The sequence below is a fragment of the Salmo trutta genome, chromosome 3 (assembly GCF_901001165.1).
Source record: "Salmo trutta chromosome 3, fSalTru1.1, whole genome shotgun sequence".
NCBI lineage: Eukaryota > Metazoa > Chordata > Actinopteri > Salmoniformes > Salmonidae > Salmo > Salmo trutta.
The window spans coordinates 33,655,770-33,680,178 of record NC_042959.1 but is presented as its reverse complement, the minus strand read 5'-3'; the positions used below and the strand labels follow the sequence as shown (position 1 = coordinate 33,680,178).

The 24,409-nt window shown below is 41.8% G+C and overlaps 2 protein-coding genes across 16 annotated transcripts in view; both read right to left on the bottom strand.

Annotated features, from left to right (window-relative positions):
- The window catches only part of LOC115173577 (protocadherin alpha-C2), a 231,451-nt gene that overhangs the window by 106,771 nt on the left and 100,271 nt on the right, over window positions 1-24,409 (bottom strand). For 10 of the 15 annotated variants that reach the window (XM_029731816.1, XM_029731874.1, XM_029731850.1 and 7 more), the window contains exon 2: window positions 21,201-21,278. The exons of the other annotated variants lie outside the window; for them this stretch is intronic. In XM_029731816.1, the coding sequence (XP_029587676.1) occupies window positions 21,201-21,278 (78 nt within the window). The remainder of the gene's footprint in view (window positions 1-21,200; window positions 21,279-24,409) is intronic. 15 annotated transcript variants of the gene reach the window in all.
- On the bottom strand, window positions 264-3,014 carry LOC115173689 (protocadherin alpha-8-like). Its single transcript, XM_029731999.1, has one exon. It carries the CDS (start codon window positions 2,873-2,875, stop codon window positions 482-484), a length of 2,394 nt encoding a protein of 797 aa, XP_029587859.1. The 5' UTR covers window positions 2,876-3,014; the 3' UTR covers window positions 264-481.

Below are 24,409 nucleotides of genomic sequence, written 5' to 3'. Positions count from 1 at the left end.
ACACAAAATACAATATCTCAATGCCACGGTCAACAGTGACGCCACGTGGGGGATGTATGAGCTTATACTAACTCAGATGTTATTTTTTTGCCTACACACCATGACACACAAACACAAAATCTGAATGAAGACCATAATATCTGAGCACATGTAGGCCTATGTTCTTCTTCATATGAAAAGTTGTAAATGGAGTAAAGGCAAAAAAGCATTTGTTCAAACAACTGGCAAAAGCAGGCAGTGAAAGACTGTAATATGTTTCAGCACCTTGGACAGAGCACGTATGTTTCTCTTGACAGCGAGCGAAAAGCAAGGAGTTTATGTCAACTTGTGAAGGCAGTAAGATGTTTACTATTTTATACAAATAATCAAAATGAGACAGCGAATCAAAAGACTACATCATCCAAACACAATGAGAAGCACATCAAAGCAAATGTGTATTTTAAGGATGGGAGAAAAACGCATTTCTGGTACAACTGAAAACTTAATTTCTTACCTTGTCTTTGTTGGGTAATGTCTGAGTCCTGTCAAACGTGTCATTTCCATTAATACTGATCAGTTCTGCATCTGCAGGTGGATACGGCGCGGGGAAAACCACTACGTCACTCTTCAGTGTGTCTGAGCTGAAACACACGTCATACTGCTGAGTAGATTTAGAGTAAGACCAGCTCCCGTCAGGGTGTGTGGTGATCATTGGGGCGCTGTACCTTTTGAAACTGTCGTCTGTCCTGTGGCATTTTACAGCTATTAAACTGATGAGGCTCAGTAAAAATATCACTGACACCGAGGCAATGGCGATCAGCAAATACAAGTTTAAATCAGAGAAGCTCTCCTCCTTTCTCGGTACGTTTCTGTATTGAGTCTGGATTTCACCTGTACTTTCAACCACCACTACATCAATAGACACAGTCGCTGACAGTGAGGGTTCTCCGTTATCAGAAACCACCACGACCAACGGGTGGGTTTTCAGGTCATTGTCACTCATTCGCCTCTTAGTCCTTAGTTCCCCGGTGCTGGTTCCGATTCTGAAGAGGTTGGATCCCTTGGGCTCAGAAATGTGATAAGAAAGCAGCGCATTGTAGCCAGAGTCGGAGTCTACAGCCCTGATCTTAGCTACAAAGTAGCCCGCTTCAGCAGAATAGGGAATGTTCTCAGAGTTAACGGTGCCGTGATCAGAATAGGGCGCGAGAATCCCAGGTCTGTTGTCATTCTCATCCAGGATAACAACGTTCACAGTCACGTTGCTGCTGAGCGGAGGAACACCAGAGTCTGTGGCCTGAACTTTAAAATGGAAAGTTTGTATCTCCTCATAGTTAAAAGACTGCAGACTGACTATATCTCCTGTATCTGAGTTTATATTGATTATTGTAGACAGCGGTAGTGAGTTGCTGTTACTCTCTAAGAATGCGTAGGTCACATGGCTATTTTCATTGACGTCAGCATCAACTGCCGACACTGTTTTGATTATCTCGCCTATCGGACTGTTCTCTTTGACATAAACATTAATAGCGGGTTCTGAGAAGCGAGGAGCGTTGTCATTCACATCAGAAACCTCTACAGTAACAACGCTGGTGCTGGAGAGAGGCGGGGTCCCTTCATCCGTAGCTGTGATGGTGACATTATACTGAGAAACACTCTCTCTGTCAAGAGGCCCAACGACCACTAAAGAATAATAATTGTTATAGTTCGTTTCTAACTTAAAAGGGACCTCATTCTTAACCTTACAATGAACCACTCCGTTTTTTCCACCATCTTTATCTAGGACTGACACGAGAGCAATGGCAGTGCCCACCTTCGCATCCTCCTTCACTGTGTCTAATAGTGACGTCACAGTGATCTCAGGGGCATTGTCGTTGAGGTCCAGAACTTCTACCAGCACTTTACAATGCGCTGCCATCGGGGGCTGGCCTCTATCACTCGCCTGCGCCCGTATCTCAAAGGCAGGGTGTTCCTCAAAATCTATTTCGCCTTGAACTGTTATTGTCCCTGTATTTGGGTCAATGTAGAAAACATCTAAAATTTGGTCCTGATCTTTTTTGCTCAGAGAATATATTATCTCACTGTTCGTTCCTTCATCGGCGTCTGTCGCGTTAAGAGTTAATAATGTTGTTCCAATCCGTACATTTTCCAAAATTCGAGTCTTATACAACGATTTTGTAAACACCGGGGTGTTATCATTAATATCCAGCACATTAATTATTATGTCTGAAGTACCAGACTTCGGAGGGTTTCCTCCATCTACAGCGGTCAGTGTGAGCTGGATCACAGGCTGTTTCTCTCGGTCTAAAGCTTTCTGCAGCACCAACTCAGCAGACACACTCTCTCCTCCTTTGTGTGTAGCTAGAGAAAAATATTCATTAGAACTAAGCTTGTATATATTTATACCGTTCTTCCCCACATCAGCATCATAGGCCGATAGTAGGGGGAATCTAACCCCAGGCAACGCACTCTCTGCAATGTCTATACTTTGTGATTTAGCAGTGAAAGTCGGTGCATTATCATTTGTATCTAAAATATTAATTTCTACACGGTAAAGCTTCAACGGATTGTTGATAACGGCCTCTACACTGACTGTACATTTCGGAACCTTCACACAGAGCTCCTCTCTGTCTATTCTCTCATTCACATAGAGAACACCAGTCTTTAGATTTACCGCGAAATACTTTCTCTTGGATCCGGTGACAATCTGAAACATACGAGACTCCAACTCCAGGACATTGAGGTTTAGATCCTTAGCGATATTTCCCACAGAAGTCCCCGGGTTTACCTCCTCTGAGACGGAGTAGGAGAGCTGCCCGGACACCGCTTCCCAGTAACACTCCAGCAGCACAAGCACTAAATACGTCACAATAGAGCTCCTTCTATTCGGTAAAGACATGATTCCATCGAAGGTGCGCCAAGCATAGATCCAAAGAGATGGAATTATGTTTTAAAAAATCAAGTTTTGAATAAGGTATTTGTCAAATCCGAGTACATTAGTAGACGGTATAAACAGACTGATCTATTCTCCGACTGGTCTCTCTCACGTCCCGTGTCTCTTTGTAACAAAGCCACAAAATATCTCCTCTCCCTCTGAAACCGGGAGGGACCAAGATTGGTGAACATTTCTCACACTAACGGTCAACAGTGACGACAAGTGGTGAAAAAGGCAACATACAAGTGCCTTCAAAACCCAGCGGATAGAGTGTATAATGCACGTTCTAGAAAGCACGAATCCAATAATCAAATCTGAACAAATAACAACCATGAACGTGAATATCTGGAAGTGAAAAGTATTTTTCCAGGCAAAATTGAATAGCTTACAGCATCAGTAGCCTATACAGTTGCCATGACGCCCTATTGGCAGACTAAGTAGAGCTCCTATCAATACATTATGTACATATTTTGAAGTGTTGTTTATAATCAGCTGTTTTGTTTTTGATAACATTGAGTCTTTATTGAATATATATATACAGTACCAGTCAAAAGTTTGAACACAACAACTCATTCAAGAGTTTTTTTATTTTGACTATTTTCTACATTGTAGAATAATAGTGAAGAGATCAAAACTATGAAATAACAGATATGGAATCATGTAGTAACCAAAAAAGTGTTAAATAAATCAAAATGTATTTTATATTTGAGATTCTTCAAAGTAGCCAGTTGATGACAGCTTTGCACACTCTTGGCATTCTCTCAACCAGCTTCATGAGGTAGTCACCTGGAATGCATTTCAATTAACAGGTGTGCCTTGTTAAAAGTTAATTTGTGGAATTTCTTTATTTCTTAATGTGTTTGAGCCAATCAGTTGTGTTGTGACAAGGTAGGGGTGGTGTACAGAATACAGCCCTATTTAGTAAAATACCAAGTCCATATAATGGCAAGAACAGCTCAAATAAGCAAAGATAAACAACAGTCCATCATTACTTTAAGACATGAAGGTCAGTCAATGAGGAAAATTTCAAGAATTTTGAAAGTTTCTTCAAGTGCAGTCGAAAAAACCATCAAGCGCTGTGATGAAACTGTATCTCATGAGGACCGGGAGGAAAGGAAAGGAAGGTGCAGAATTACCTCTGCTGCAGAGGATAAGTTCATTAGAGTTAACTGCACCTCAGATTGCAGCCCAAATACAGTGAGGGAAAAAAGTATTTGATCCCCTGCTGATTTTGTACGTTTGCCCACTAACAAACAAATTATCAGTCTATAATTTTAATGGTAGTTTTATTTGAACAGTGAGAGACAGAATAACAACAAAAAAATCCAGAAAAATGCATATCAAAAATGTTATAAATTGATTTGCATTCTAATGAGGGAAATAAGTATTTGACCTCCTCTCAATCACAAAGATTTCTGTCTCCCAGGTGTCTTTTATACAGGTAACGAGCTGAGATTAGGAGCACACTCTTGAGCAGGGGGACCTTGCGGGCACTGCAGGACTTCAGTCCTTCACGGCATAGTGTGTTACCAATTGTTTTCTTGGTGACTAAAGTCCCAGCTGCCTTGAGATCATTGACAAGATCCTCCCATGTAGTTCTGGGCTGATTCCTCACCGTTTCTCATGATCATGATCATTGCAACTCCACGAGGTGAGATCTTGCATGGAGCCCCAGGCCGAGGGAGATTGACAGTTCTTTTGTGTTTCTTCCATTTGCGAATAATCGCACCACCTGTTGTCACCTTCTCACCAAGCTGCTTGGCCATGGTCTTGTAGCCCATTCCAGCCTTGTGTAGGTCTACAATCTTGTCCCTGACATCCTTGGAGAGCTCTTTGGTCTTGGCCATGGTGGAGAGTTTGGAATCTGATTGATTGCTTCTGTGGAAAGGTGTCTTTTATACAGGTAACAAGCTGAGACTAGGAGCACTCACTTTAAGAGTGTGCTCCTAATCTCAGCTCGTTACCTGTATAAAAGACACCTGGGAGCCATAAATCTTTCTGATTGAGAGGGGGTCAAATACTTATTTCCCTCATTAAAATGCAAATAAATGTATGACATTTGTGACATGCGTTTTTCTGGATGTTTTTGTTGTTATTCTGTCTCTCACTGTTCAAACAAACCTACCATTAACATTATAGACTGATAATTCCTTTGTCAGTGGGCAAACATACAAAATCAGCAGGGGATCAAATACTTTTTTCCCTTACTCTACCTCAGTGGTGGTACTGGCTAAGCCACTAAAGATAGCTGTAACATCACACTACCTTCAATACTTTAACTCTACCTCAGATTGCAGCCCAAATAAATGCTTCACAGAGTTCAAGTAACAGACACATCTCAACATCAACTGTTCGGAGGAGACTGTGTGAATCAGGCCTTCATGGTTGAATTGCTGCAAAGAAACTACTACTAAAGGACACCAATAAGTAAAATATACTTTTTTGTGGCAAGAAACACAAGCAATGGATATTAGAAATGTGGAACTCTGTCCTTTGGTCTGATGAGTCTTTGTGAGACGCAGAGTATGTGAACGGATGATCTCCGCATATGTGGTTCCCATCGTGAAGCATGGAGGAGGTGGTGTGATGGCGTGGGGTTGCTTTGCTGGTGACACTGTCAGTGATTTATTTAGAATTCAAAGCACACTTGGTTACCAGTATGGCTACCAGAGCATTCTGCCAGCCCATCTGGTTTACACTTAGTGGGACAATCATTTGTTTTTCAACATGACAATGACCCAAAACACACCTCCAGACTGTGTAAGGGCTATTTGACCAAGGAGAGTGATGGAGTGCTGCATCAGATGACCTGGCCTCCACAATCACCTGACCTCAAACCAATTGAGACGGTTTGGGATGAGTTGGACCGCAGAGTGAAAGGAAAAGCAGCCAACAAGTGCTCAGCATATGTGGCAACTCCTTCAAGACTGTTGGAAAAGCATTCCTCATGAAGCTGGTTGAGAGAATGCCAAGAGTGTGCAAAGCTGTCATCAAGACAAAGGGTGGCTACTTTAAAGAATCTCAAATATAAAATATATTTTGATTTGTTTAACACTTTTTTGGTTACTACATGATTCCATATGTGTTATTTCATAGTTTTGATTTCTTCACTATTATTCTACAATATAGAAAATAGTAAAAATAAAGAAAAACCCTGGAATGAGTATGTGTGTCCAAGCATTTGACAGGTACTGTATATTTTCACCCACAGATTGATTGGCAGGTCAACTCTTTTTGGCTTGGCCGCAGCTAATGTTTTTGTTTGAATGATGCATCTGGACACAGTACCAGCATTTTTTGGTTCCCCTGGCTGCTAGTTCCTGATCTTTTGAGAACATTATTTGACCAGTCGCTTGGCTTGAGAGGAATGGGAGATGTAGTGGAAGAATGCAGTGCTGAGGCAGAGGGCTCGTAGTGAGGAGGACTGGCTACTATTCTGAACTGTATGTGGTGAGCTCTCTGGTGCCCAGAGCTGCTGAAGCATCACCCAAGTGGGTGCCATACATTGTGAAGGAGAAGTGCAGTGGCTACACAACTCAGGCTGGTTCCCAGAGTAGCCCTCTACATGATTGTCACCAGACAATCAATCGACATCAATCATATCCCTGACCACCTTCCTCTGATCAAGCCATGAACTGTCTCTCTCCATCTCTGGAGGATACATGTACTCAAAGACTTGGCCTTGATTGGTTGACCTAGCTAGCTTTTGCTAGGCTACTCATAATGTATTTTGTTTTTACCGTTGAAGCGCTTTGAGAACTTTTTCTGTTATGAAAAGCACTATAGAAGTGTAATAAATAGTAATTCTTCTACTACTACTACTACTACTAATAATAATAATTAAAAACTCAGCCACGCTACATGGAAAAACAAAAGTCAGGATGTGTGAGTGTGTGTGTGTGTGTGTGTGTGTGACACACACACATTGACCCCTGACCCAAACGCACTAAACTTACATACTACTCTATCTAACAAACAGAAACACAGCTAAAACCTATGGGCCCGATTCCGACCGGAGTTATTAAGCGTGCGTAAATGGAACATAACTCCCTCTTTATGCACTTTTCACTCTCTGCATATTCTGACCTTGAACTTAGGCATTAGATTAGTGTGATGTTCACCAACTATTCGTTTTGGGTGGAGATGGAATAAATGAAGGTGTGGCGGAGGCGTGTCTACAGATACACCGTATTCTGACCTTGACTTCATTCCCCCATAATTCCACCACCTTTACAGGTGAGGAAACCATGAGTAAGGTCAAGCGAACCTGCCGGGTTCCAAGTGGAAAAAGCATCTACTTGATTTCTTCCAGAAAAAAAGATCACCATTCTCCATGCACTGTAATTTACAACTTGATAAGATCTAGGAAAATAAGTAATCTGTTTGGATAAAGGAATTGTAGGCATAAATTATGCTTGTTTTACTCTCAAATTACTTAATTATAGGCTGCCTTGAACTTTTCTGTTTCCTATTTCTATCATGTTAAATATTAGCCAATATCAGTATCAAACTTCAGTAGGCCTAACAACAACAAATATTCAACTGCCACTTTATTGTTAGTTCCCTTCAGTTGGTATAGCCTACATTATCATTCCATTTAATCACATTGCTTCGTTTACCTTCCTTTGCTTCCTATAAACGCCGTCACAGCCATGGGGTTGTCGCTGAGGTTCATTAGTAACAGTTCGATAATATAGAACAAAATACATGTAGGCTAATTAAATGACTATGGAGCGGAGGGCAGACTAAGCCCTAACAGTTTGAACCATACGTATGGCGCAATACTTGGCTGTGTCATCACATAGTTCCATGTTTAGTGCAGATAATAAAGGAGGGTATAGACTACTATTGTACACTATTATAATTCTATGTACACTAATCTTGCAACATTAACATGGGTTGAAGAATTGAATGTGGCAATTTTCAGAGTGAATCAAAATGGCTAAGATAAATGTACTGAAACCCCTACTGAATGTTGGCCAGCAAGTGGGAGGGTTTCCGCCATTTTAATTACACTTATTCAGCACGCACAAGGGAACCACACCTGCAAAGCCTGTTACACTCCCTCATAAGGTACATCTGATTACCAACTACTGAGGTGCAGGTAGGACAGTCGGAATCGACTACTTACACAGAGCTGAACTACTCTCCAACAAATTAAATTTAACACAGAAGAGCTGCTTTCATATTCACACTTTCAGACTCACAGACGGACGACCAATAGTTAGCCGTAAAAATAATGAGTACTTTGTAGCAGCTCAGCAGGGAAAAGGGATTTCATACAGATGTAGGATCTTACTGTGATCGCCATGTTGCAGGATAACTTCCCTGTTGCGGCTGGGTTAATTTCCTGCTGTGGCAAACTGGTGTAAATTAGGATCTTACATCTGTATTCAAATCTACGCAGTGCTTAGTGATCTATCGACATTAAAGCCCTGTCTTGTGCTTTTTATCCCAACAAAAATAGGATAAATGAATGCAAATAATATAGCATTGCTTTTCAAGAAATCACTAATAACTAATGATGTTTCGATCCACACACTACTGCAAAGTAAACTAAATGCTAGCTGACCCATATCCGGCCACTGATAGATGGCATTGGAGGCTTATATGCATCTCTGGCATTGACCCCTCCTGAGTGGAGTGCAGCGTCAGGCCTTAAACAGAGCATGCTCAGTAGGGTTGTGCCGTGGGAGATTGATTACTCCTCTGAGGTGTGAAATATGCTGATGTCACAGACCAACCACATCACTTCCTCTCCCAGTGCTGGCTACTGCTGGGCTGGGCCGGTAGAGGATCCGCAGAGGGGTCAATGAAGTAATTAGGATGAGAGACACGAATGCAGAGACACGAACGCACACACACACACACACACACACACACACACACACACACACACACACACACACACACACGGGCATAAGTGGGCCACAAAGGGGGCCTGCCTGCGTTGTGATACTCTGTTCGTTGATGCAGGGCCGGCTGTGCTCTGCACTCCCAGTGTTCTCTGCACTCCTACAGATTTCTGGGTATTTTGGTCGATTTTTCTGGTGTTACCCTGCATCTCCACGGAGACAGCGGTTATGAGCTTACGGACGTTGGGCTGTTTGTAATCCCAGGATTAGGCCCTGTGTGCCTCCTGTCCCATTTCCATTCAGTGGGAAACATGATTTGAAATACTAATAATCATCAGATTCTGAGTCATAATCGTCTTCCCCCTATGCCCAATAACAAGAATAGCTTTCCAGGTCTCTGATCAGAGATCAGATTTCTAGGTCACAAAAGGAGTGACGAGAGAAAAAACATAACAGTATAGGCTAATATGCACAGGAATTAATAATGTTTGCACGCACCTACGCTCTCTCTCTTACACAAACACACAACAGACACACTACCTGCTCTCCTAGACAGCGCAGAATCCACCAATTTGGGACTGAGGTTATGGGTCAAAGTCTACTGACCATCCTGTTGAACCCTGACCCACTCTGGCTGAGCTAAAGACAAAAATCACTACACTATCCAACAAACACACAGCTAAAACCAAACTGAACTGCTTACACACAGCAGAACTACTCTCTAACAAACACACAGCTAAAACCAAACTGAACTGCTTACACACAGCAGAACTACACTCCCTAACAAACACACAGCTAAAACCAAACTGAACTGCTTACACACAGCAGAACTACTCTCTAACAAACACACAGCTAAAACCAAACTGAACTGCTTACACACAGCAGAACTACTCTCTAACAAACACACAGCTAAAACCAAACCGAACTGCTTACACACAGCAGAACTACTCTCTAACAAACACACAGCTAAAACCAAACTGAACTGCTTACACACAGCAGAACTACTCTCTAACAAACACACAGCTAAAACCAAACTGAACTGCTTACACACAGCAGAACTACTCTCTAACAAACGCACAGCTAAAACCAAACTGAACTGCTTACACACAGCAGAACTACACTCTAACAAACACACAGCTAAAACCAACGGAACTGCTTACACACAGCAGAACTACACTCCCTAACAAACACACAGCTAAAACCAAACTGAACTGCTTACACACAGCATAACTACTCTCTAACAAACACACAGCTAAAACCAAACTGAACTGCTTACACACAGCAGAACTACTCTCTAACAAACACACAGCTAAAACCAAACTGAACTGCTTACACACAGCAGAACTACTCTCTAACAAACACACAGCTAAAACCAAACTGAACTGCTTACACACAGCAGAACTACTCTCTAACAAACACACAGCTAAAACCAAACTGAACTGCTTACACACAGCAGAACTACACTCTAACAAACACACAGCTAAAACCAAACTGAACTGCTTACACACAGCAGAACTACACTCCCTAACAAACACACAGCTAAAACCAAACTGAACTGCTTACACACAGCAGAACTACTCTCTAACAAACACACAGCTAAAACCAAACAGAACTGCTTACACACAGCAGAACCACACTCCCTAACAAATGAAACTCAAAGAAGAAGAGCTGCTGTCATATCCCACTTTCAGATGCACAGAGGGAACAAACAATAGTATGTCCTGAAAGCCAATAATGAGCGCTTATTATGAAGTTGTAGCGGTTTACCAGGGAAAAAGGGGTTTCATATTCATATCTACACAGCACTTAGAGATCTATCAATCGCCTGTCTTGTAGTTTAAACACTATTCCAGCAAAAGGATGTTAAATGGCAAGCTGCACATAACAACATTGCTCTTCAAGTAGTGAAAAATGTAACTAATGATGTTTCGATTTAACCCACTATGGTAAAGGAAATGCTAGCTGACCCATGTCCGGTCATATCCACTGATAGATGGCATTGGAGGCCCATATCCATCTCTGCCATTGAGCCACCCTGAGTGCAGCGTCAGGTCCTAAACAGAGCATGCTCAGTAAGGTTGTGCCGTGTGAGATTGATTACTCCTCTGAGGTTTGAAATATGCTGATGTCACAAACCAACCACATCACTTCCTCTCCCAGTGCTGGCTACTGCTGGGCCGGTAGAGGATCCGCAGAGAGGTCAATGAAACAATTAGCAATTAAGAGGACACACACACACACACACTATTAAAAAGTGAGGCGTGCACACAAGCAAAAACACAAACACTCCTAAACTAACACCACAGAGTTTCTAAACCCAGAGGCGCAACATCACAAGACTTCTGGGAAAGCTTGCGAAACAGACCAAACAGACCAGGGGTTTGGGACTTGAGAAGTCAATGAGAGAAGTAAAAAAAAAAAAGGCTTCCTTAGTCGTTCATTTTCTCTAAATCTAAAAGGCACAACCTAGATTCGGGCCAATGTCTGAAGTAGCTGAACGTGTTGTTACTCCAACCTCGAGAAAGTAACAAGCATGAGCTTAGCTAGCCAACGTCACCATGACATCATCTACACGTTTGATCGGGGATTTCCACTGGAGAAGCAGTTTCTGCCCATCTTCATACTGTACTGTCTTTGCTAATACACACATACATGGGTATAGGAAACCAATGACATTGAAACTCTGCTTCATGGAATCACCCAAACTATTAATCACATTTCATTCCTAATTCCTCATTACACTTCCTTTTAACGAGATCTCCCATTTGCGAAGGGTATGATAATTTAATGCGCTACTACATTATTAAGAACTCGTAAACAGTTGGTAAATGAAGAGACATAATGTTTGCTTCCTGAATGTAGACAAGTGGTGCATGTCGAATCTAGTGGTTAACTCTGCCTCTTTCTGTCTCTCTATCTTATTAACCAGGAGGGGGCAGAGAGAGATAAAGCTAGAGGGTGGGTATGAAGGGAGGTTTGGTGGTGGGGGGGTTAATGAGTGTGTGCCTGTGCATCTTGACATTGGGGCGTGTCTGGGAGGAGAAGGGGGATGAGTAGCCTATTATTAATGTTGATTTTCTTTTGTGAACAAAAAACCCTCTGTTTCATATTGCTGAGTGCACTTCTCTTCCTTTGGATGTTTGTGCTTGAGTGTGTATGTCGGTGCGTGCATTTGTGTGTGAGAGAGTGTGTCTGTGTAAGCACATGAAGGTGGGATGGGGGATGGGTGTAAGCAGAACACACTCACAGGCGAGTTCCCCCCTCCCCCTCTCTTCCGCTCTCGTTCTGCACAGCTCTCCGGTCTCCATGGCAACCACATCTCACCATGAGGGAGCACACACACTCAAACACACACACACACACACACACACACACACACACATACACACACACACACACGGCTGAAGGCTTATTTTCAGGGCAGAGAAGAGAATGAATGGAAACACAATTCCTTCTGGATCTCCTCCTTTCTACACAGCTCTCCTTTTCAGAGTGAGATTCCTATCTGCTTCTGTTCATATTCACACTGCCCTGTCATCTCTGAGCACAAAGCATACTTGCCACGACGTGACACCCGAACAAGAACAATCACACACACACACAAAGATACCACATACAAAATACTGCACACACACACACACACACATACATAGGTAATGTAGCTCCGCAGCAGAGCAGCATATTCGCTGTGACAGCAGAAGCTAGCAGCTCCCTTCTCCACCCCAACACCCTATCAGAGAGGCTGGCCTGCTCACTCCACCTGCCCAGGCCCCTGCACCCTCACTGAGCCAAGGCACCAGAGACACCCCACCATACAGTAACCATATCCCTTTATGAGGACAGATACTGATACAGACACACACCACTTTGTCTGTGGATTTCTCTCCAGGTTAATCACAGTATGTAGGAGCAGCAGCTACATGATATACAAATACAGTCAGGTCCAAAATTATTGGCACCCTTAATTAAGATGAGCAAATACTGAGCTATACTGTACGCTAAAACAAAATAGAAAATGATATTATTTTATACTTATCCAATTGCTCTGAGAAATATATTTTGTTTAATGAATAATCTTTTTTTTCTTTCAAAAAGATAGGGCTCAAAGTTATTGCCACCCCTGTTTTCAATACCTTTCAATCCTTCACCTTGCCAGGATAATGGCACTGTACAATGTTTTATGAGATTGGAGAACACATTGGGTGGGATCTTAGAGCATTCATCGATACAGAATCTTTCCAGATCATTGATATCTTTCTTCTGCGCTTATGGACTGCCCTCTTCAATTCAAACTACTGGTTTTCAATGGGGTTCTTGTCCAGAGACAAGATGGCCATAGCAAAATGTTGATTTTGTAGTCAATTAACAATTTCTTTGTGCTTTTTGATGTGTACTTGCTTGGGGTTACTTTCTTACTGGAAAATCCACTTGCAGCCAAGTTTCAGCCTCCTGGCAGAGGCAACCAGGTTTTTGGGCTAAAATGTCCTGGTACTGGGTAAAGTTCATGATGCCGTTGACCTTAAGAAGGGTCCCAGAACCAGTGGAAGCAAAATAGACCCATAACATCAAAGCTCCACCACTATATTTTACAGTAGGTATGGGAGCTCTATTTTAAGTCGTCCAACAAATCGAGAGCTTGGGACTAGGTTCCATCTGTTTTCCTACTTTGAATAATACTTTTAAGATAAATTGGGCTAAACATTTCTTAAAGAATCCAACTTCAATTTGGAATATCCTCCTTCATTATATCTTCTCCCGTTTTGGTGGCCTCAATTTTATGTTACTTTGTAACTATAACATTGATAAAATTCCTGCAAAATTATCTTAGCGTGGTCGTTAATATATAAACATAATTTTTCCCTGCATAGGTATTTCATTTGGAACAATAAGGACATTTTGTATAGAAACAAATCTTTATTTTTTAAGCACTGGTTCAATAATTATATCCTACTGGTGAGACAACTTTTTAATGCAGAAGGATTGTTACTCAATTATGAGGAATTCTTATCTCGTTACAATATCCCTGTAACACCTAGAGAGTTCGCCATAGTCTTTGATGCTATTCCATCTGGAACTCTCATGTTATTTAGAGGTGTAGCAAGACCTAACCTTCTTGACCTACCCTCGCTTAATCCAGTCGACTCTCCAATAGGGAAAATGTGATTCTCCTTGCTTCCTCAGAACAATAGGTCTATACGTGCTTTATTTCAAAGGGATATTGTATACATTCCTTATGTCACAATTTACTGGAATACATTGGTCGCTAATATCTGTTGGAAAAAAGTCTGGTTATTACCACACAAATACTTGCTTGTTAACAAGGTCAAAGAGGTCACTTTCAGAATGATCCAAAAGTATTACCCTGCGAATCATCACCTGAAGAAACTCAAAAAAGACATGAACATTGACTGTACTTTTTGTGTTGATCATCCAGAAACAGTTTCACATTTATTTTGGAATTGTCTACATGTAAAACAATTATGGAAAGATATTCACAGTTTTATAATTGCTAATATTCTTGATGACTTTTGTTTGTTATGGAAGAATGTGCTGCTCGGTTTCCTTAACTATAATAAAGACGAAGAAAAACAATTTGACCTCATAAATCTAATTGTGCTAATGGCAAAATTTCATATTCATAAATGTAAATTCAGTCATAAAAAAACACTCTTCCGTGTTTTCTATAAGGAATTTGAGCAGTACATTAAGACCATCCAACATTCTTCTAAAAAGAAAACTGTTAAAACAATCAATATGTGTGTTTCTTTTAAGGTCTTTGTATAATCTGTAATGTATTGTACCCCATAGCATATGTTATCATTGTCTATCTGTATACTTCTTGTATGTATATAGATTATTCTAGATATTTAAAAAAACGAGGGAAAAACTAGGTTCCATCTGCAAAAAGCTGATTCTGAGGTAATTGACTTTGAAGTTCTGAACCTTCATTGGTTTGAAAGGTGTCACCATGAACAACATGAATTGGGGTATTTAGAGTACTATATAGGTAGAGAACAATGAACAAAACAAGGCTATGTCAATAAGTCAAGTTTGACAAAAATGCAGATATAACCTTATAGTTCCAAGCTCTCAAAAAATGTAAACTCCTGGAGTTTGCTAAACCACATTGGCACTTGGATTGGAACCAGTTCTATGGTCAGATGACATGAAAATAGAGTTCTTTGTCCACGCACACCAGTGGTAGGTTTGGCTTTGGAAAAAGGAAGCATATGTAGAAAATAACCCCAAATATGGTGGTTGTCACGTCCTGACCAGTATAAGGGTTATTTGTTATTGTACTTTGGTCAGGACGTGGCAGAGGGTATTTGTTTTATGTGGTTCGGGGTGGTGGTTTATTTAGTAGGGCGTTTGATTTATTATTTCCGGGTTTTTGGGTAATGTTCTATGTTTGTATTTCTATGTGGTCTCTGGTCTTTTGTATTTCTATGTCTGGGTTATTGGGGTTGGACTCTCAATTGGAGGCAGGTGTTTTCTCGTTGCCTCTAATTGGGAGTCCTATATATGGGTATGTGTTTGGTTTAGTGTTTGTGGGAGATTGTTTCTTGTTTTGCATGTGTGAGCCTGACAAGACTGTTTTGTTGTTCGTGAGTTCTTCTTTTGTTATTTTGGTGTTTTCTTGGTTTAAAATAAACATCAAGATGAGCATCCACATTCCTGCTGCGTTTTGGTCCTCCATTCCCGACGACAACCGTTACAGTGGTGTTTTATTTTATGTTATCACTGTAGGGCTGGGAATTGGGAATTTGTTTTGATCAGTCATGGAAATTAAAGTGCTGAAAACATGTTGGCTCTGTTTTTAAAAAGAAGATGGAGAACAAGCTATAGGATGAAAAATATCTGAGTTTTGGCGCAGGTGTAGCCGACTAGCACTGGCTAACACTACCTAGCAAAATAAAAGCATTGTTTTTTATTTATTTTTGTACAAATCAATACTTGGAGTCAGCATATCAATATCATATTCTCCAAAATAATATTGCGATATGTAACTGTTTCGATTTTTTCCCCATCACTATTCCACTGGTCCTAGGGTCCTTGTTAAGGTCAACAGCATCATGAACTTTACCCAGTACCAGAACATTTTAGCCCAAAACCTAGTTGCCTCTGCTAGGAGGCTGAAACTTGGCTGCAAGTGGATCTTCCGCCAATAAAATAACCCCAAGCACACATCAAAATCCACAAAGACATGGTTCATTTACCACAAAAATCAACATTTTGCTATGGCCTCCAGACTTAGTCTCCAGACTTGAACCCCATTGAAAACCTGTGGGTTGAATTGAAGAACACAGTCCATAAGCGCAGATGAAGGATATCAAGGACCTGGAAAGATTCTGTATGGAGGACTGGTCTAAGATCCCTCGCAATGTGTTCAACTCATAAAACATTTTTGAAAAAGTCTCAGTGCTGTTATCCTCTCAAGGTGAAGTACTGAAAGGTATTGAAAACAGGGGTACCAATATTTTTGATACCTATCTTTTTTAAAGAAACAATTATTACTTTTTTTTTCTCTGACCAATTGTATTAAGTACACAATAATATTTTCACATTTTTTGGACCATAAATATAGCTCATTATTTGTATTATTTACTTTATACAGTATTTTTTTCCTCATCTTTATCAAAGGTGCCAAAAATGTTGGACCTGACTGTATATGCTGCCTTGCTGTCTTTAGTACTATGCCTCGGTTATGGACAATACTTTTTCTAACAGAAGAAATACCTTTTCTGTACCACAAAGTGACCCATCTTCCCCAGCTCTATGCCTTCTCTATGTATCCCATGCCTGCTGTAAGAGCAGAGCAGCAGAGATACAGCGTTCTGTGGGCTTGTGTAACAGAGCGACGATGCAGGACCGTGTTATAACAATGCTATAAGCAGAACCCCACCCTACTGCAGCATCACGCTAATGACGAAGATACAGTGGGAAGGGTCGAGAGAGGGGGGAGGAAGGGAGGGAGCGAGAGAGAGAGGGAGTCGAGTGAGAGAATGGGACAGAAAGGGAGAGGGAGAAATACAGTAGAATGAATGAGGGGAAGGGGTGCAAGGAAAGAATGAGAGAGGTGGAGAGAAAACAACAGAGGGAGAAAGGGGGAAGAGAGCAGAAATGGGGAGAAGAAGGGAGAGGAAGAGAGGATGGAGAAATGTGAGCAGTGAGAAATGTGTGAGGATGTACAGTACACTTCCTGTATGAGGAGAAGTCATGCAGACTAAACCAATAACTCTTGTAATATTGCAGCACAATTGCCTATTCCTTTATATATTTTTCATAACCACAAATTATTCACAGAGATAGATTGGAGGAGTTCTTAAACCTCACACACACACACACACCACACGCCCGTGTGCAAACACACACGCACACGATAGCAGAACTACACACACATATATCCACTATGAGAGATGAATTACTCCCAGTATTTAATCCAACTAGCATTTAATCATTTATTTCCAAATCTGCTCTGCTCTCTGCTCTGCTCTGTTTCTGGAGTAAGTAGGACAGGGGCGGGACCAGAGGCACAGGAAGAGGAACAAGACAAAAACCAGGACACGGCAATACAGAGCGCGCTCACACACACACCCCGCTGATATAGCGGCAGACAGAGTAACCAAACTCAAAACTCACTAACATGGAAAACAATGACACAATGCCTCAGAATCTCATAATTAGCTACTGCACTGTGACAGAAAAATAACTGGAATGAAAACTAGCATCGTACCATGGCTGAAATCACATTGGTGTCTATCTACGTATGTGAATTGGTGTCTATCTACGTTCATGGCTTATGTCAAATTGATAGAAAAACATGAAAGTAATGTTATAGCTATCATATTCATATCAGAATAACCGTGCATAAGGAAAAGTGACCTCTCGGTAAAGACCAAGCACACTATCATTAGTAAAGTAAACGGACAACAGTGTGGTATTGTAGCTGCAGAGCTGAACCTAATTGGAATTCAGCATGCATGCAAGTGTCTGGGTTACTAGTTTAGCTGCAGGGAGAAAAGTATGTGGAGGATTTGATACACAAACAAGCCAACAAAACCCTCTCACAGGCAGGAGTGAGGCTGAGTGCTTGGACTAGATATGCGCTGACTTGGGAATGGGAAACTGTGTGTGTGTGTGTGTGTGTGTGTGTGTGTGTGTGTCCCAGCTAAAAAAATGTGATTCCTTGGAAGTTGTGCGAACGTAAGTTTTTGGTTTCCCATTGGTTCTGGAAACAAAGCCCCACGTTTCCTGGCCGTTAAAACTGAACATTTAGCAGGTTCCGGGAACGTCAGTTTTTTTAGGTTGCAGGGAGTTTCTGAAAACCCTTCTCTATGGTTCCCTGAAAGTCTTCCTGGCAGATTTTATTAATGTTTACAACGGAAATTATAGGCTATTTGAAGGCAATTAAATAACATTCTGAGGACGTGTTTCAATAACACTGCTAGTGTAACAGTGTAGGTTCCGTCCCTCTCTTCGCCCCAACCCGGGCTCGAACCAGGGACCCTTGCACACATCAACAACTGACACCCCACGAAGCATCGTTACCCATCGCGCCACAAAAGCCGCGGCCCTTGCAACGCAAGGGGAAACCCTACTTCAAGTCTCAGAGCGAGTGACGTCACTGATTGAAATGCTATTAGCGCGCACCACCGCTAACTAACTAGCCATTTCACATCGGTTACACTAGCTTAGGGTAACTGTTTTGAACACTAAGCACAGACAGGAAATTAATTTGATTAGGCATTAATCATGCAAACACATTTCTATTTCGGTGTTGTATGGCATCAGTGAGATTTGAACCTATGGTCTGTCTGCTCTCTATCCATGGAATTAGTCCATTGCGCCAGCAGGATGGAGCAACCATGCCATGTTTTTAATTAAAACTCATACAAAGCTGTAAATGTTTTTGTCCATTCAAACGGACCCTATTTGAAAGGAAACAAGCATTCATTAAGATCAGGTGTGGCCAAGTAGTGGACGCGGCCAACACACCTGAACACACTTCAGGTGTGTTGAGAGAGTTTTTGTTTATGCTGAGAAGGGAATGTATATGTTTTAAAATAACACTTTGCTAACTCCGCTAACGCTTTCTTGTGGTTTTGATGGAAAGTTTTCTTAACCTTTGCGTGAGTTCCAAATATCTATAACGGTCACCGCAGCGTGAGTTTTTCTATGCGCGTGATGTCAGACTGCACTCACTGTTCCAAAATGTGATTGTTGCTCAACAGGAAAGCTAACTCACACAGCCCTAAATCCAAGGCATGCTGCCTGTTAATTATCTACAGTATAGGCTATGTTTCAACTTGTCAATTTCAAATGATTTTCTAACAAGTTTTATTTTCTTACAACAGTTTGAATTAATAAATTCACATAGAAGTAGCTAATTTCGCTGTTGACGACAATTTACGTTTGAGGTATTACTGAGCCGGACAAACTTCTCTCTTCGACGAGAGCCCAAGCACTTCCCCAGTGTTTCCCCAGATCAAGTATGCAGACATTTGCATATCTCCAGTCAGAACAGAACTTCAGAACTTGCACAACCCCCCTAACCCCCCCCCCCCCCCGCAAATTTTCCGGCTGGCCTTCATTGTTGCTTTCCTTACTAATAATAACTTCGGACATGTGTGCGTTCCTAACAAAGTAAGTAACTATAGTTTCTGTACATCATGCTGTCGTTTCTACTGTAGCACACCATATGTATGGAACATAATGTATTTAGTGTTTTATTCATGATTTCAAGTACTGGTGACAAATCATGCATTCCGCTTCTTGCATAGATTGTAATTGACACATATGATGTGTGTAAAATACGTTTTTGAAGGTTGTACTGATTATGATGAGCTAATGCTAAGCTAATTGTCAGCTACAGTATGTGTGGCGTCATGTTTATTGACATCATACAATGCATTCTGGTTGTCACGTATATGTCTGTCAGACCAAAGATGTTATAACAAAACGAGGCGAAGGGATGGTTCATTCGTCTTTCGCGTAAACTTCCGGAAGTGAATGTTGGAAGTGAATGAAGGTAGACGACACACCCCCTTCAACATGCATACTGCAAACAGACACAACTTGTCTTATAACCTCGTTTAAAACAAACATGGCGGAGCACACAAACTACCCAGCGTCGGATTACTTTTGATTTTTAAGTGTTTTACTCAATTATTTCCATCACTGGTGAGCTCACCGGTGATGTGATGAAATGCAAATAGTAATTGCTATTAGCTCATTCATATTATGGATTCTGTCAGCCAAGAGACAGCTAAATATGACAGCTTGTGTTAGGTCACTCTTTCTTCAGTTAGCGCTAGGACTGCTCACATTGAGGACATACCATTGTAAAGACTGTGTTTATGCAACATGTTCCTGTAAAAAAAACAGTGGCCAGCTCAAACGCTGACTGTTGCATCCGCCGTAACTGGACGTTCTAAATAAGTGTTGTAATCCCACCGGTTTGAGCGCACGCTGCAGGGACCACTGTAGAATTATCACACCTGTGTGTCCGTACGCGTTTAATCTTCTAAGAACATTACTTTAAATAGAACGATGAGGAAACCTCCAGAAAACATTATGCTGAAGTCCTGGAATTCCCACAGAAGAACGTTGTTTCGTAACGTTCTCTGGACAATTTGAGAGCATGACTTTAAATAGAACCATGAGGAAACCTGTAGGAAATGTTATGGGAAGGTTGTATGCAAAATAAGCATAGGCACAACCACGCTCTCACCAAGCTCTAAGCAACATATGGTTCTCAGAACGTTATGTGCTAGCTGGGGTATGCGCGTGTGTTGTGTGTGTGCTTGCGTGCATGTCTGTGTGAGTGTGTGAGTGTGTGTGTGTGTGTGTGTGGCTAATATAAGTTGAGTTAGTGCATAAAACGACTACATTTAATCCAACAAATGGATTGCTTTAGCAATATAAAGGCCAGGAAACTAACCATGCCATTAAAACCAAGGCTATGGTTGGCTGTTTGATTGGATATCCACACAATAGGCATCGGTGGTAATCACTCTGATAGGCTGTCCAAACCTCCACGCCTATAACAGGCTCTTTGATTGGCTCTCGGAGTGGCTGGGGACACAGGTGGTGTCCGGTAGATTTACAGTCCCCTTGGGACCACCTCCAGCGGGGTAAGAGCTCCACAGCATAATAGATTCACTAATACCCCCCCCACGGTGACACACATGCTGCCTCCCTCCTATTCCCCCCCCAGCCCTCCCTCATTTCCCCATTCTGACGAGCACTACCATGCACGGGGACCCAAGGACGGGGACCCCACAAGGACGACCTATTACGTACACACAATGTCAGTGACACTATTGCCGGTGACACACTGTTACACACTTATAGGGAGACGCTGAGAGAGACTGAGACGACATGTATAGCTACGTAACACATTGAGACATGTATATTTAGGGATTTTACTATACCGTTAGTTTTCTGGGTTGTGTGTGTGAGAGAGATTGGGGGCGACTTCGAGGATCCTGCCTTAATGTTTCACTTCTCATCTGTATCCAAAAGAGAAACACAACAAACATTTGTAGCGCACAAATATTATGATCCTCCAACCCCCATCTGTTAGGTTTGCAGGGAAAAATAGAAACATGTCCGTCTTGCCAAGAACGCAGTCATGCTTAAACTTGACATAATGTATATAAACCTGGTGAAATTCACAAGGCATTTAATAAATGTTACACATGCACACATATGAGTATAAGTGAAGGAATATGGCCTGGACCCCACTATCTTTATCTAAATTAATAGAAACACATTGGCAATAGATATCAATAGAGCTCTGAGTGCGTGCGCACACACACACACACACACACACAGTGATAGATTTAGTTCAGCCTTTGACCAGGAGGGGGAGATTTTTCATTCAGTTCCTTTGTTCTCCCTAGATCCTGGCTCTCTACTAGAGATGAGATGAACTGATTTGCCACACATGACACAAACACTCCCACCCACCCCCGCAAAACCACATATTGCTTGATAAATACATGCACACAATCCCAGCCACTCAGACACACACCACATAAACGATAACCGTGGTTCAGTTATTAAATCTGTTTGGGATGCTGCCGTGCATGTGTCTTTCTCCCCTGCGGAAATGAAAAAGGAGATCTCCAACCGTGTAAGAAAGGAGAGATAGAGTACACAGCTGTGTGCCTGTCTAATATCACCAAGCAAGCGCTCAGCTAGATACTCATCAACGCAATGACTCGCTGCAGACACAGAGCAAATCTACACTTGCACAGCAATCGAAAACCCGGGCACACCGTGTTTCTCAAAGAGACAACCCTAATCATCTACACTACGACACTGTCCCTCTCTCAATAGATAGATATAGGAGAAGGCACTAAGGTCTAAATGTATTGTGCGATACCAGTCTCCTTCATATGTAACAGGATATATTCAAGCAGTGTGCACTGCTGAGTGTGCAGTGCAGTGAGTTCAGTGCAGGTCCAGCCTTGGTGCAAGAGGCCTCAACGCACTTATTTAAATAAGACTGAATAATGCAGTGGAGCTCTGGTCTGCAGAGTGAGACACTTTGGAAGCAATTTGAAAGAGTGTCTCAGCCTGCTCCCCTCTCCGGAACTCATCCGTTCGCAAAGCCTCCGTTTTCTCTGCAGTTCTTCTTAGAAAACATGAAACATCATCTTCCACTTTCAACATCAAAACGTAGTCACCTAAATGCATCATCAACAAGCAAATGAGAAAAAAAGGACATGCTTCCCACTTCAGATGAACCGAGTTTAGTGTGTGTGTGTGTGCGCGTGCCTGCACGTGTGTGTGTTGACGTTACCCTTTCATTGGTAGCCCTGTGTGGAGGTTGCATGTCCACCATATATTACAGCTCCTTAGAGGTACTGAAAACCCTGTTAACCCAGGCCGTTTTCACTAGTTATTCCTGCCATTTGCAACCTACTGTATCATTCGCGTAGACTGTAAAGGCGAGGGGGTGAGATATACGTGAGGAAGGAGATGGACAGAACGAAGAGTAAGAGGGGAGTACATAACGAGAGAAAGAGTGACAGCGCTGTAAAATAATAAAATAAAAAAGTGGAAAAATCCCCAAATCAGAAAAATATAGGGAGAAAGAGAAGACTAGTAAAAGACGGTGAGAGGACTAGAGGAGGAAGGCGGGCAGGAGTCACCGGCTCCTGAGACTGAGAATGACCGGCGTGTCTGTTTGTTCTCTCTCCTCTGCTCTGCTCTTATACAGCCACTGCGACATGAAGATCATTTCCTATAATCGCATTGCGCAAGCACCAAAGTGGAATCGTCACTTAGACACGGTTTAACGGCCGCCCTAATCCTGGAAAACAGGGAATACTGACAGCACGGGCAGAATGGAGGTATTCACGAAACGGGATTTGGAGGAATTTGGGAGCATTGTGCGTTTGTAGCAAGAGTTAGACAAGGTCAGAGGAATAACACATGGGGCCACAGACACTTTGCTTCAGAACTATGGAACTATGTTAGAGGAGACTGGAAAGTGAATGAGGATTAGAAAGTTGGACGTAAACAGGAGACTAACAAAGCAACTGCATGACCACGCTACTCTCTCCTCCAATCACAACCAGCCAAGAAGAGAAACAGAATTACATTAATGTTATGTTTGGGTGCTTTTTTTTTGTCTTTGTGTGATTGTTTGGAAAAAATATTTTCTTTTGACACACAACTCCTATTAGAGTCAGACTTTGGTCTCGTTATCCAGTGTGATGCATTGTGGATAATATGGTATCTGGCCTACTTTATCAGAGTAGCTGATGTAGTGTGATGACGCATGGGGATCTCTAAACCATCAATCCTCCATCATTACTAGCTATGACACACTGCTGAAATCTAAGCCATTCATCCCGGTCTCATCAGAACGCTTTATGAAACATGGAGCATGACTGATAGGATAGCCTGCAGACTAGCGCTGAGAGGGTTCAGTGTACCTCACATGTACGTGACTCTACAGACGCACACACACACATGCACACGTAAGCACATACACGCACACACTCAGGTCCAAAGTTATTGGCACCCTTGATTAAGATGAGCGAAAAAAAGACTGTCAAAAAGAAATGATTCATATACTGAGATATATAGGTTGCAAAAAAAAGGGAAATTATATTATTTTATGTTAATACAATTGCTCAGAGAAAGAGATTTTGTGAAACAAGTAATCTTTTTTTCTCAAAAAGGCAGGACTCAAATGTATTGGCGCCCCTTTTTCAATCCCTTTCAATACCTCACCTGAGGATAAAGGCACAGAGACTTTTACTAAAACCTTATTATGAGATTGAAGAACACATTGGGTGGGATCTTAGACCATTCCTCCATAAAGAATATTTTCAGATCCTTGAGATCCTTCGTCTGCACTTATGGACTACCCTCTTCAAATCACAACCAGATGCTGTTCAGAGATAGATGGGAGGGGGTGAGTGGAGCTGACAGGTGGGACTAAAAACAACAAGATAACTAATTTCAAATCTACTGTGTCCGGAAATATATATATATACTGTAGGTTCAGAACTTTTGTGAAACAACACAGTTAAAAACATGGCAAAAACAAAACTGGATGGTCTTCAGAGATAGATGGGAGGGGTTGAGGGTAGCTGAAGGGTGGGATTAAAAACAAAAAGCT

Bases quoted from the DNA above. Each gene is read 5' to 3' on its own strand.
- LOC115173689 (XM_029731999.1), bottom strand. From the start codon at position 2,875: ATGTCTTTACCGAATAGAAGGAGCTCTATTGTGACGTATTTAGTGCTT.